Source organism: Plutella xylostella, chromosome 8 (assembly GCF_932276165.1).
Source record: "Plutella xylostella chromosome 8, ilPluXylo3.1, whole genome shotgun sequence".
Taxonomy (NCBI): Eukaryota; Metazoa; Arthropoda; class Insecta; order Lepidoptera; family Plutellidae; genus Plutella; species Plutella xylostella.
Window position 1 is genome coordinate 11,004,312 of NC_063988.1, and position 14,117 is coordinate 11,018,428.

Sequence of the window (14,117 nt, forward strand, 5' to 3'; positions counted from 1 at the left end):
TGATTAGTAATACTCTAAAATGATAATCGAATAATCGAATGATTGTAATAATCGAATAATTAATGTAGTATCATTTATAATCGCGCATCGCTAGCGCGCCGGCGCCATGTTCAATTTTCCGCCGAAAAGTTTGCCGCTATTCTTTGAAAGTATTTTTGTTAAGTCTTTACATTAGAAAACAAACATCTTTTATTAAATTATTATGTTTGTATTTGCAATATGCAATTGGAAAATCGATAAGGTAAGCTTGTGTGCGAATTATTTTAGGAAATTACGTAAAATGGAAATATTTTTATGTTTTTATCAGTAATTTGGCATCAGTTTAGTTACTAACCTAGGTGTTTGTTCTAGCGTTTTCGTTTCTAAACTCACTAAGTTTTGTGAAAATGGGTACCAACTTATAAGGATAAGCTTAATTCTGTCAACTATCCATACAATTTACCTACTTACTTTATTTTTCAGTGACAACAACAAGAAAATGAAAAAATCAACCAGACCCCTAAACCAAACATGAAATGCAGTATACAGGACATTCATTTATCTGGGAATTCTGGGATAACAATATTACAACGGCCATCAGACCTCGAAGTAGAAGGATAATGGAAATAAAATACAGAAATGAAATTAGGCAATTGTGTATATAAGTGTTATAAAAACTCCACGGTCGTGTGTGTTATTTTATTCACCCAAATAAAGTTTTACGTCTACAAATTTCTTTCTTTCTTCTTTTATAAAGAGTAATAAGTAGGTAGTATCTAGTAGTAGTTTCGTAAAGTCAGGCATATCTATCCACACCCCTTTTATATTTAGGAAGAAAGTCGCTAATTCATCTTGATTTTATGGTTTGATGACGGCATCGGATGACACTGCGAAGGTGTGATGTAGTCATATTCCGATTTCCGAGGTACCTACCTATGTAAAATGTCATACTCCATGTTAGGGGTTCAGCAAGTATTTTAATAATCCATATTCCGAGTTATCAAATTATCGATTTAGAAACAACATAGATTTGTTACTCAAATCATACATAAAATATTGGTAAAATTATGTATCACTTACGTTAATAGCGATGAAATAACACTGTTTTTTATCATTTCAAATATACATACTAAGTTAAGGTTTTCTATGTAACCATGATTTTTGGGTCAACAATTATCGTGTCATATTAAGATTCCTAGAGGATATTTTGTACCGCCGAATTAGGTTATAAGCTTGTCACGTTCATCATTATTATTATGTAATCAAGCATATACTTCAAATGTTATTATTTGTAAAGTTATAAGCTAAAAATCATGACATAGTATTTTTCCTTATACCGAGGGTAACTCGGAGTTAGGAACAACGTATAAAAATCAGGCCCTTATACCGAGGTATTTTGTTTTTGAGTTTAAAGGGGTTAAATTAGTTTAAAAAGAGTTAAAATTTAAATTTAATGTAAGTATAAGAATATAATAAACTAAATATAAACTATTTACAAAGTTGAACGTCGTATAAATATTAAAAAACACAATTATTAAATATGGCTGGCCTTACGTAAGCCGGGTCGCGTTTGTATGAAAAACATGGCGGCGTCGCCCTCACGGCACATTACATGAGTTTTTAGTAATTTTAGGCAGTTTTAAACATATTTACTACATCAAGTAGTTTCAGTTAAAGATAATGAACGATTAAATGTAATTTTAGAGTATCCAAACCTATTAAAATGAGTAATAATCATGAAAATAAATATAACTCGAAATAAGGACGCCATTTTGAATACCGCGATATATGGACCCGTTACCTTAGGTACTTTTGGAAATTCGAGATTTGCTGTACAGCACTGTTTTAGCGTACAAAACAATGACAAATTATCCAGCCAGCTTTAATAGTGGTACTGTAACATGGAATGATTGTCCAATCCTATTTTCTATTTTCGTACAAAGCCAGGGACAAAGTGGAAACAAAATCCCCCACTGTTTGAATCCTTTTTTTTATTTCCGACAATACTTGAATAGGAGTCAACATTGAGTGACAAAGGCTAGCTGTAACAAAGATTTTTCTATTACAATATTACTGGGGCTCAAACAGCGCTGGGATTAGAGCTGCGAGCGCCACAAAGCGCTGTTTGTGCCGCCATTGTGAGCGGACCTACCCGCGTCGACAGACGGTGGACGCGGCGGCGGCGGCGGCGGGGCGGCGGCGGCGGCGGCGCTGCGACGAATTTAATGAATTGGTCGCTTTGATTGAGGTCGGAGTCCGGAAAGGGAGATAAAGTCAATAATCAGTTTCTCCGAAATCTTTCTTTGGTCGATATTTCCACGATTTTATCATAGGTTGATATGAAGGAGTTTTGTTACGAATGGTAGATAATTCGAACTTATTGGTCTACTCTGATATAGCAGCATAATAATTAGGTATCAAAAGTTTCAATAAAATAAGATGACGAAAAATAGCACACCAAAGTGTAAGTTATATAAATAAGTAACAATAAACAAAATTTTCAGGAAAAATATCTATAACTTTATAAAATTGTGAACTTCTATGTAAAATGTGTGCTTTGAAACTTTTATCTCAAAAATTTATCGATTGATTCAGTTTTGTTCATAAAATTCCTGAAGATTCAGTTTCAAAGGCATTATTTTGCGAAATAGGTACTTGTAAAATTTCCAAGTTTTCTTGGAAGTAACGTCTAATAATATTATCTGTTACTATAGCGTAGTGCTTGCCGTAAGGGCACGTGGTATAAATTAATTGTACTTAAATTCCTTACTTCTAAAGAATTCATTGATACCTACATGACAGACAGGATTCACTCACAAATGAAAGACGAGATCTTATCCGTTACACCACCATGGTCTATTTATTTATTTAATACTTTATTGCACAAATATGAGATATAAGTGTACAAAAGGTGGACTTAATGCTAAAAGCATTTTCTACCAGCCAACCTACATTTTATAGAAATATTTTAAATATTACATACTTGACTCAATGTCAATTTGTTTCTGACTGACTTTTAGACTACCAATAATGCATAATCCTGGCTACAGAGCATATTTGTAGATTTTCAAATGTATGTAGTACCTACTTTATTTTAGGGCATTTTAACAGGTCCCATTCAAGGAAGCCAGGGACTACCACCCCGAGATAATAGGGTATTTACAAATAGCTTTCTTACTGTAAGACTACCTATGTGCAGCTGATTATGAATAACTACACTACCTTATTATAGTAAAGTGGTGGAAAGTAGTGGAAAGTGCTAACTTCCCCACGCCGCCGCCTCCACTCACGTGCTGAGTGGTGACACAATAATTGATAAGTTATATCTTTGCGTAATACAATGTAAGGTAGTAATAGAAATGAAATGTTTGTTTGTTACTAACTGTATACAATTTGTATGGCAATAATCTTAATTAAAATATAATCTTTATGATCAAATCAAGACATTGTAATAGAAATCTATAAGTACCTACTCAATGAACAACAACACCAAAAAAGTTCATATCAATGAAGCCAACTAGAGTCTCGTTGTTTACTCCAGGTTACTTTGGAACTAAATTGAATTTATAAGATAAATTTATTAAATATCTTCATTATTTATATTTAAAAAACTTAGTAAAATTATATAAAATCACCAGCAAAACACGCAGCAAAAGATTAAAACAACACATACTTAATTCAATGCTGATAGTCTTTGTTAAACATTATAGTTTATCATTATCAATTAGTCTGTAAATAGGCAATCACACTGTCAGTAGTGGCGTAGGCCCAGTCACCTCCACAGACGTTAACACAACCGCGATGGAAGCTAGTGCAGTGTTGGTGGTGTTGTTCCTCACTGTGGCAGTGAAAGGGCAAGTGTTCGACTATGAGCTGTATGAGCGAGCGCTGGACGAGGCGGAGTGCGAGCGCCAGCTCGACTACCTACGGACCAACTTCTCCGCCACCACCATCAAATGTGAGTAAATATACCTATGCACTAATTAGTTATTGGGACAGGTTGTACTTCATCATCAGGATCAGCAAGGGATCATCCTTTACCATACACTGTTGGGCATAGGTTAGGTCCTTGGCTTTTCTCATTATCACAAGCTACCGGATCATGTCGAAGGCCGTCGGGCCAGTCCACACTACGCTTCTCTGTCCGTAGTATTCAACTACTCCACCAGTCCCAACGGGTCTTGTGCACAAAACCTACCCACTGCCACACCTTGTAGATTTGTATGTAGGTTAAACTGAACTGTATTAAAACTTTCCAGTCCTGGACGCGAGCGGCAAGATCCCGGTGGGCGTGACGGCGGGCAACATGCACGACCTGGGCGACTACTTCATGTGCCTGCGCATCAGCGAGCAGCTAGACGACATGTTGCTGCAGGGCAAGTGGTGCGCCGTGATCGTGCCACTGGACCAGCTGCAGCGGCGGCTGCCCGCGCGCCGCTCCCGGGACCACGTCACCACGCTGCTGCAGATCAGGGACATGCAGAGAGAGGAGGCCAATTTGAAGAATGTCCCGTTTATTGATCATGTTGACAATAGGTGAGTAACTGATGTACCTAATATACGATTTATACTTATTCAATCAGTCCAAAATTGGTTGGTCCTACCGGCCGGCCGTAGCTCCTTCTATGAAGCATCGATTGACCGACCAACCATCAGCGTCCATCTTATGCATAATGAGTTCAGAATGGCTACAATACACTGATTGCAGACCTTCATCTTGAAACTTTATCAACCAGACTACATAAGAATTGTAGATGTTCGGTGTTTTTCGTTACAAAATAACTGACCTGATCTTTTACATAAACTGTACGTTACTGCATACAGAGTGATTCCGTCGTTGACGTCGACGACGGGTCTGACGCTGGGCGTGTGCGTGCCGCGGGCGTGCCGGGCGGCGCGGGCGGTGGGCGCGGCGCTGGGCGTGCTGGGCCCGCTGGGGCGGAACATCACCGTCAACGAGAGCTTCTGCCGCCTGCCGAACGACAAGCCCTACGTGGCCGCCGACTACGTCGCCTTGTCAGTATTTGAATAATGTATAACTAACTTCACCCTGACCATGCCAAATTTCATCTGAATAGGTTTAGATGCTATCCGTGAAAGACACCCTTTAACTTTCGCTTTTATTATAGTCAGATAATTGACCTGCGCCCCAAGTGCGCCCCTTATTAATTGGCATCGCAATATCACCCTCTATCAAAGTTTGTCTCCGATGTTTATTAGTATTATCTGTATGTTCTAGTGGAGTGATAGCAGTCCTCGGCGCGGTGACCGTCGCCAGCACCAGCTACGACGTACTTCACACAGTGCTGAAGAAAAGACGTAAGTATCTAGGTACTTTGTAGTCGTGATTAATAATTATCTAGATTAATTTATCACATAGAATTGTAACTCAATCCGACAGTAATCCATTTTATTGGTAACTGATTGTAGAAGCTATTGCACGATGTAGAATTATGATCTGAAGCCAACGTGCTGGTTAGGCCTTTATCTTATCATATTAGACAGGTGTTGTAGCCACCTATAATACTAATCAATAAACGATTGAAGTTGAATGCTCCTGGGTGATTGTTTGATCATCCACTATTATCGTTATCACCTTTCATAATTCATTATTTACGATCAATGATAACAGCTGGGCATAATAAAAGAGGTGACTGTCATTATGTTAATTGACTGATGATTGATGATGACATGGACTCGGTGATTAATACCTTGTTGCAAGAAGGACCTTTGGACCCAAGGACGATCTGAAATCAATTGCCATGACGTCAATAGATTTAAGAAAGTCCATGGACTTTGATAGTATACAAACATAATAAAGTGATGATATGAGATGATACATGATATTTAAGGTCGAATATAGTTTTCATTTCCGTCGAAGTAGCCTGGGGAGATTAATAAGGCTGCCAATCGTACCATAATGTTTTTCTATTTCTTATTTGTAATTTCTATGTGTGTGCAATAAGATCCATGTTATCTAGACACGCGGTAGCGTGTCAAGCCAAGTTCGAGAAACAGAACTGGCGAGCCGCACCGTGTGTAATATTACACGAACACGAACCATTTGGAGCCACTTTTGACCCCCTCATAAATAAAAAACTATTTAATATAAACGTATGAAATTTGGCACATATATTGAGACTTACGAGATACATATGTGTTCTAAACTTCATGAGCGTATCTCAAACGGTTATTTAGATATTAATGTCCAAAAAACCTCATTTTTAACATTGACTGACCCACTCACGTAGGTATAGATCAAAACTCTTATGGTACTACATACTATCATAATATGCGAAAAATATGAAATGGCTTTGAGATGCATAACATTAATGTTAACTAGTCTAAGATAGCTGTAAATATTATGGAATGGGATCGGATCAAATCGGAACGAATCGAATCAAATGGAATCGGATCGGATGGTGTCAAATCGTATCGGATCGAATCTAATCGAGTGGAATCGAAACTAACCGAATCGGATCAAGTCGAATCGGATCAAATCGGATCAAATCGGATCAAATCGGATCAAATCGGACTAAATCGGATCAAAACGGATCAAATCTTATCAAATCGGATCGATCGGAACAGATCGGATCGGTTAAACAATTGAGTGAATATTATACCTACATTTTATAAAGTCTAGAGACTTTTGGTTTTTTTAAATTTGTCTTTATAAATGGACCTACGGCGTTACGAGCCTCGTAACGCCGTAGGTCGTAATACGAGGACGTGTACTTATAATTATGTACTTACCAACAAAAAGTAATGATATCCAATCAAAAACATAAATGTGAAATGAGAGCCAAGTTCAATATTATTATAAATGCCTTGGTTGTTGACTACAACGACATAAGAAGTGAGATCTAAATGGGTGCCAAGTTCAATGGTCAGTCCTGAAATTTATTTATAAGTAACAGTATAACATATCATATCTTCTTATAACATAAAATAATGTATTGTAGCCTAAGGTCTGTCTTGGCTAGTTTTCATATATGAATTACTTATAGCCTTCACAAGTTAAACCAACAAGAATTTGTCGGTTCTTTTTAATTCGAACATAATAATTCGTTGGTAAGTGTATAAAAACTAGCCAAATCAGACCTTGGGCTACAATACATTATTTTATGTTATAAGAAGATTATGATATGTTATACTGTTACTTATAAATAAATTTCAGGACTGACCATTGAACTTGGCACCCATTTAGATCTCACTTCTTTTGTCGTTGTAGTCAACAACCAAGGCATTTATAATAATATTGAACTTGGCTCTCATTTCACATTTATGTTTTTGATTGGATATTGTTAATCGATAATACTGATTTATGCAGCAAGCTAATGCGACATCTTGTCTGTCCCCAGATCCGTCATCATCGCGCGCGTTGTACCGCAGCTTCTCCCTCTACACGAACACACGTCGCCTGCTGACGGTGGGCCCGGGGGCGCCGGGCGCGCTGGACTGTGTGGACGGCATCCGCGCCATCTCCATGCTGTGGGTCGTCGTGGGACACACCTTCGCGCTCACGCTCTCCATGCCCGTGCAGAACCTCGTCATCGCCATGGAGGTGAGACCTGAAGCTGAAGAGTTATAATGACAACTGTTTTGAATTTGTTCGTCAATAGCCTTCTGATGGTCCTTGAGAAGGTCATCCTGTCGTCTAGACCAGACACGCCAGCAAGTGTTCCTTGTTCTTGGTCTGCATTGGTATTTTATATGCTGATCTTTACTTCTAGCAATTGTTAGTTATGATAATTATAATTATGTTCTAAACTACATAGAATGTGCTGTAGTCTTATTGCACCCCAGACGTGCAGAGGGTGTCCGCTAACGTCCGCCTATCTTGAGCTGTATTTTTGGCCTCGCTCCAGCGAAGTCCAGCTAGGTATAAAAGTTTCATGATGGCTGTGTTGGCTGCAGTGGATCCGCTCGGCCGCCAGCATCTGGCTGACGGCGGCGACGTGCAGCGTGGACACGTTCTTCACGCTCAGCGGGGTCCTGTGCGTCTACTCCACCATCGGGAAACTTAATCGTAGTAAGTGAAGTTTTTAATCATATTTTGAATGTCCATTATGTCCACCGGACATAATGGTCAACTCTCTGTTGTATGACCCTATTTATCAATTAGCCTGAGAAAATCTCCCACCTATCCTCTGAAAAAGCGCCAAAGGTTCCATCGATCAGCTGATCGATTGAAGCAATAGCACTGAGCACCTCCGTCTAAACAAGTGAAATCGAAGAAGAAATGAAAGTCCTGAGTGAAAACGCGTAGTTCAAGATAATTAAAAGGCTTCAAAAATAAACAGTCTACATAGTTGATAATGGAATGGGTGTTCCTTCTAGCGCAATTCATCAAGTACATCCCGCTGTTCTACCTGCACCGCCTGCTGCGCATGTTCCCGCTGCTGGCGGCGGCGGTGCTGCTGCAGGCGTCGCTGCTGCACCGGCTGGGCGACGGGCCGCAGTGGGCCAGCATGGCCTGGGCCGTGCAGACCTGCCGCTCCTACTGGTGGAGCGCGCTGCTGCACATACAGAACTTCACTAATGTCAATGAAATGGTGAGCTTTTCAATGTATACAACTGACACTGTTAAAATATAAAGACCCAACTAAACAGGCAGTGATTTTTACACAGTGGTGTAGATTCCATTGTAAAATGTCGAAAGGACAGTTAGTTTTACCAACCACTTCATCTCCTAAAGCCAAGTTTCTTCCATGTCTTCTTCAGTGCCTTGGCCAGGCGTGGTACCTGTCAGTGGACGTGCAGCTGTACATACTGTGCCCGCTGGTGCTGGTGTGGCTGTGCCGCCCCCGCGCCCCCGCGGCCCCCGCCATCCCGCCCGCCCCCGCGCCCCGCGCCGCCCCCCTCGCCCCCCGCTCCGCCACCGCCGCGCTCGCCGTCGCTGTCGCCGCCTCGCTCATCGCCGTGTCTGCCTATAGCTTCTCCAATAACTGGCCAGCCAGCATGCTTAACTTTGCGTAAGTCAATTTATTGCCGTTGAACTTTATAATTAGGTATTTATATTTATAAAAGTAGGTACCTAATATAGTGATAAATATGTTATTCCAGGCGTCTGCGGAACATGTCTACGTACATGAAGAAGTACTACATGAACACGCTGTCGCGCGCGTCCCCGTTCTGCGTGGGGATGGTGTTCGGCTACTGGCTGCACGTGTGCCGCGAGCGCCCGCTCGTGCTGCGGAGGGTTAGTGAACCAGCATTCATCATTCAGTCTTTACTGACCAGCACCACTGGTTTGTCATCATGTATGTCGTCTGAAAATGTACCAAATCAGTCTTAGGTCCTCTCTTTACTCACTTTCTCATGATTATATGACTTCCTTTCCCCAGCGCGTGCACCTGCCCATCTGGGCTGTGGCCCTCACGTCGCTGGCTCTGATCATCTACTCAGTGTACCCCACGACCACGGCTGGTGAGGATAAGCAGCTGCTGGACAGCTTCCTCAACTCCTACACCCGCGCGGTGTGGGCGGCCGCAGTGGGCTGGGTCGTACTGGCTTGCGCGCAGGGCTACGGAGGTATGAGATTTGTTCCAACCTATATTCGTATCTTGGTAAAGTAAAATAATGAGCTGTTGCCCGCAAACTTCATTTTTCTCGTGGGAATTCTGGAATAAAAGCTGATTGTAAACTAATTGTTAGTTAGCGTGTACTAGAGTTAGTCACAGTATAGTGAAGGGTTTATTTTTTCAAATAAATGATGTTGGTTGTGTGGCAGGTCCCATCAACTGGTTCCTGTCGCTGCGCGCGTGGAAGCTGCCGGCGCGGCTGTCGTACGGCGTGTACCTGCTGCACTACCCGCTCATCTTCCTGAGCAACAGCAGCGCCATCCACAGCCACTACTTCTCCGTCTCCGAGTCCGTGAGTATACGAGCCAAGATTCTGGGGCTAAGGAAAATACAAGATAGAATAACGGGTATTACTATGTAATATGTAACCACATGAATATGATTCTCCGATGGTGAAATTTAACCTCTATCACATACCTAATAGATGACGAGAGCAGAGGTAGGCAGCTGGTAGTGGCTGGATGAGGAATTTCACAGATAAAGGGTTGCGGTTTCTCCTATGAAATACTTACGTACTCCGTTCAGTAGCGAGTGTGTTGAGTTGACTGATGAGGTTCATAATGGGAGCTAGGAGCTAACGCGTGTGAATTTGCCGCTAGGGGCGCTGGTGTTGACTGAGGTCAAGTGACATTTACTTTTCATATAATTTGTTTGGCGGGCTTCGTGATAAATTATATTTTCGTTCATTTCCCTGTTGAAAAGTCGTCTCTTTTCGCGAAACTATCGCAAATATGGATTATTTGTCGATGAATGTGCACGCTTTGAAAGCTGACTTAAGGAAAAGAGGCGCAAAAATAAGCGGTCTCAAAGTGCAGCTAATTCAGAGGTTAGTTTGTTTACTGTTTATAAACTTATTTTTTACGAAGTGTATGCTTGTTTGCTTAGGTAACAGCTATATTTTTTCTTTTTACAGACACCAAGACTATGACCATAACAGTAACTTCGTTGGAAACGTAGAGGACAGCATCATACAACAAAATGATTCAGTGTATACTGTTGAGTGGCCCTCAGAAACTTTGTATAGCAGTGTGAACACTAAAAATTAAACTCCAGATCTAGATATTGTCACCAATGAGTACTTTGGAATTTATGTACAGTGTATACCATCGCTCTTACGGTGAATGAAAACATCGTGATAAAACCTGCACATCTAGATTTTCGAACCCACCAACCTGCAGTAGACCAGCGTGGTAGGAAATGGTCCAAGCTTAGGAGTGGAGTTTAGACCTTAAGGCGATATACACAAAGGCTCCATTCGAGTGAGCAGGTGCAGGTACTGACACCCCCACAAATAATAGAATAGTATATCTTACTACCAATATTTAGTTTCAACTAACAACTAAAACCAGTATTCATTGTGTGGATTACTATATAATGTGTTATTTTTTAGTATAGCAGTGTGTTTGAACGGAAAGGATAAATAAAAGTTAAATAAGTGTGTAATTCTTTTATTGTTATTGTATTTATTAAATGCCTAATCCTTATTTACATTATGATCTTTCTGAAATTGGTTATAATGATTTTCACAAACACGAGATTGTCGGATAATAATTATTTCACAAGCCACTGTTTTAGAACAGTTTTATCACTTGGTAACATATGTCCTCCTTTTTTTTCCGAACATAACGCATCTGCACAACATTGCGGGATAGTAACTCGATATGATGATAGTTATTTTATAATTAATAAGCTTATGAGATTCAAGATTTTAGAACTTTATTTCGTGCCAATTTGATAAAGTCACCTTTGATAAGTTTGACAGCTATGGTACCTCTTGACCTCAGTGAACAGTGGCGCCAACTGGTGAGCAAAAAAACGGTAGTCCCCATTGAAGTCAACTGTTTATGATCTGCATTAGTATGATCCTCACTTGTTTATCTGCATGGTGGTGTGTGTGCAGATGTACCGGTTCTGGGCGGACCTGACCCGTGCGACCGTAGCAGCGCTGGTGTTGGGCGTGGCGGTGGACGCGCCGGCCAGCGCGCTGCAGAAGATGCTCTTCACACGCCTGCAGCCGCACGGTGAGACACCTCCTACGCTTACGTAAACCAAGAGCTTCACTTCGATCTTAAAGATGTTCACGCGGGAACTCTAGTATAAAAACCTTCACCTGACTAGCTGCGAACACTTTGTAACTTTTTATAAAGCACATCAAATTCGGTTGTGTAGTTTTAAAGATCTAATCATGCATACACAGATCGATGCAGATAGACGCGATTTTATACGATAATTTCATTGCCAAACGAGAATAGGAGTTCCGACTGACACTGTGAGCAGAAAGTTTGATAGATAGGTACCTTGATCGAAAGAAAGCTGTTGGCTTAATATTTTATGCAATAGTTTTCACAAAACTACTGTTATCACGAATTTATGTTTTTTTTTATGCTGTAGATTAATTGTTGTATGATTGTATTTGTATTGTATTTATTTATGAATTTTACAGGAAAATCCCAGAAGAAAACTGAATCTCAAGAAACAGCGGCCGCAGAAGATATCAGCAAGGCTAACGTCTGATGTATCAACATGTTATTATAATAAAATTATGTTTAAAATATTTACACTTATAGAACGTATTATATTGTTTTATTCACGATTTACTGTTGTTATAAACGATTTTGTTATATTGGTATATTATTATCTAAAGCCATTTCATCTAGTCAGGAATATAAAACAACCGTATATAAAAGGTTCAATTCAATATCCTGCCAATAGCAGATAAGATTTTTTCTTTGTAATCAAAGAAAGTAGTATTATTTCCTTAGTCACTGATCCGCCGTCACTGGGATTCATTCTCGATACAATGAGTCGATCTGGCGCGTAACTAGTTGCTATTGGATTCCTCCCTGATTACAACATGATTGAGGCATTTTCTAACATAAAAGATAGAGTCCACCCTCAAAATATCTAAGTAAGTATTTAAATGTGGCCTGTCCATATTATCGTCTGCTTACGTATAAAGTAGTTTGTGTAGTGTAACAAATGAACCAATTTTCCCGTTTATTATGATAAAGTTAGAACGCCGTCCGGAAAATAGAATCTGTGTAATGAGAATATATTGTTATTATCTCCCCATTGGCCCATCGGTAGTTCGGAAAGTTAATTCAATTTGATATAGCAAAGAATCTCCGGTGTGCGCGGGCGGTGAGCGGAGTAGTTTTGTTTCAGAAAATGATTAGAAGTTAGTCTGCGTCACGGCGGCGGCGGTGGGACGCGGTGGGACGCGAGGTGGGACGCGCGGTGGTAGGACGCGAGGTGGCGGAGATTGGAGCATAATTGTGATTTACAGCCGCCGCGTCCGCGCTGAGGACAGCCGGCCCGGGTAGTGCTCATAACTTGCACTCTGTATGCCAACACTGCGCTGTTATAAAAGTGCTGGCACAGTTTATTGTGGGAACAGTAAGATGGATATAAAATAATTTACATAAGTACAGTTTTCATCAGATTATGAATACAAACCTATATCCTAAATGCTTCCTCACGCATTTAGGATATATACATTGATTTTGGATTACATACTAAAACATTACCATACCTATAAACTGGTGTACTAATAGGTAGATATCACATGATGAAGGTGCACACGGTCGTGTTGTGTAAACATTGAGTTAACTAGTCGGACCTCCGACACTGAACTTACAATAAGTGAGCATCTTGTTTGCTCACTTCCTGAATTGAAGCGACTCTCAGGTGGGATAGAAACTACCAACGACGTCGACATAACAACACTTTTGAAATAATTATAACAACTTTTCTTGATTTATCACGGTAAGTTTAACTAATAATGTCTATCGGACTATTTTTATTTACTTATTACTATACCAGGTGAACAGTAAACATAGAGGTAATAATAAAGGTAATAAGTACATATTATTTCAGGCACCCCGCCTGAAAGAAGGGTCACTGCAACCAGTGACTGAAAACTAAGTAGTCTATCTGAATAATTAAGAAGAATTCTCTAGAAATAGATGCTGTTCATAAAACGATTAAACTTGCACAAGTTCAGTATAAGACAGTAAGCGCCCCGCGGTCGCGCGAGAACCCGCCGACAGGCACGCCGGGAGCCGTGCCGAGAGGAGCAGCCGTGAGCCGCGGCGACGCGGAGTTCATCAAAATTCATAAACGGAAAATTTAAGGCCGCGTTTAAACTCCTTGTAGCCATAAACACCTAACATATGAAAGCTCCTACAACCTTTAAACTTAAGCGGTACAAGAAACACCCTTATTTCGCACGAATTAGGAACTACATACATAATTAAGTATTAAAGGCGTCTGGTATGTGATATAGTAAAACTTTATAACCCGCTTGGAGTTTACTATTTCCTGCATGTACGGGCCTGTATAAATAATGTCGGTACCACTTAGGTAGGTACACACAAGTTTTGTTGCCCAATTCAGTTTATTTTTTCCCTGTTCCGAGGGGAGAACTTTCTGACAGTTTCCCGATAGAGTTTTCACGCCATTTGAGATTTCCTTTACCGACCGATTTGTTCATAGCCGATTGAATTAGATGATGATTTGTTATACACCTGAGTCCGCGTTATTGTATGGCTCTTA

General features: G+C 40.4%; 1 protein-coding gene across 1 annotated transcript; it reads left to right on the forward strand.

Moving 5' to 3' along the window:
* Positions 1–3,697: 3,697 nt before the first annotated feature.
* LOC105392695 (nose resistant to fluoxetine protein 6) lies at positions 3,698–12,136 on the forward strand. Its single transcript, XM_038115204.2, has 13 exons — positions 3,698–3,937; positions 4,239–4,515; positions 4,804–4,995; positions 5,219–5,298; positions 7,341–7,543; positions 7,897–8,011; positions 8,320–8,534; positions 8,704–8,954; positions 9,046–9,181; positions 9,327–9,513; positions 9,713–9,855; positions 11,464–11,584; positions 12,007–12,136. The coding sequence occupies exons 1-13, from the start codon at positions 3,781–3,783 to the stop codon at positions 12,075–12,077; spliced, it is 2,148 nt and encodes a 715-aa protein (XP_037971132.2). The 5' UTR covers positions 3,698–3,780; the 3' UTR covers positions 12,078–12,136.
* Positions 12,137–14,117: the final 1,981 nt, after the last annotated feature.

Bases quoted from the DNA above. Each gene is read 5' to 3' on its own strand.
- LOC105392695 (XM_038115204.2), top strand. From the start codon at position 3,781: ATGGAAGCTAGTGCAGTGTTGGTGGTGTTGTTCCTCACTGTGGCAGTG. The intron at 9,856-11,463 runs GTGAGTATACGA...GTGTGTGTGCAG, and splicing joins ACTTCTCCGTCTCCGAGTCC to ATGTACCGGTTCTGGGCGGA. The intron at 11,585-12,006 runs GTGAGACACCTC...TGAATTTTACAG, and splicing joins CACACGCCTGCAGCCGCACG to GAAAATCCCAGAAGAAAACT.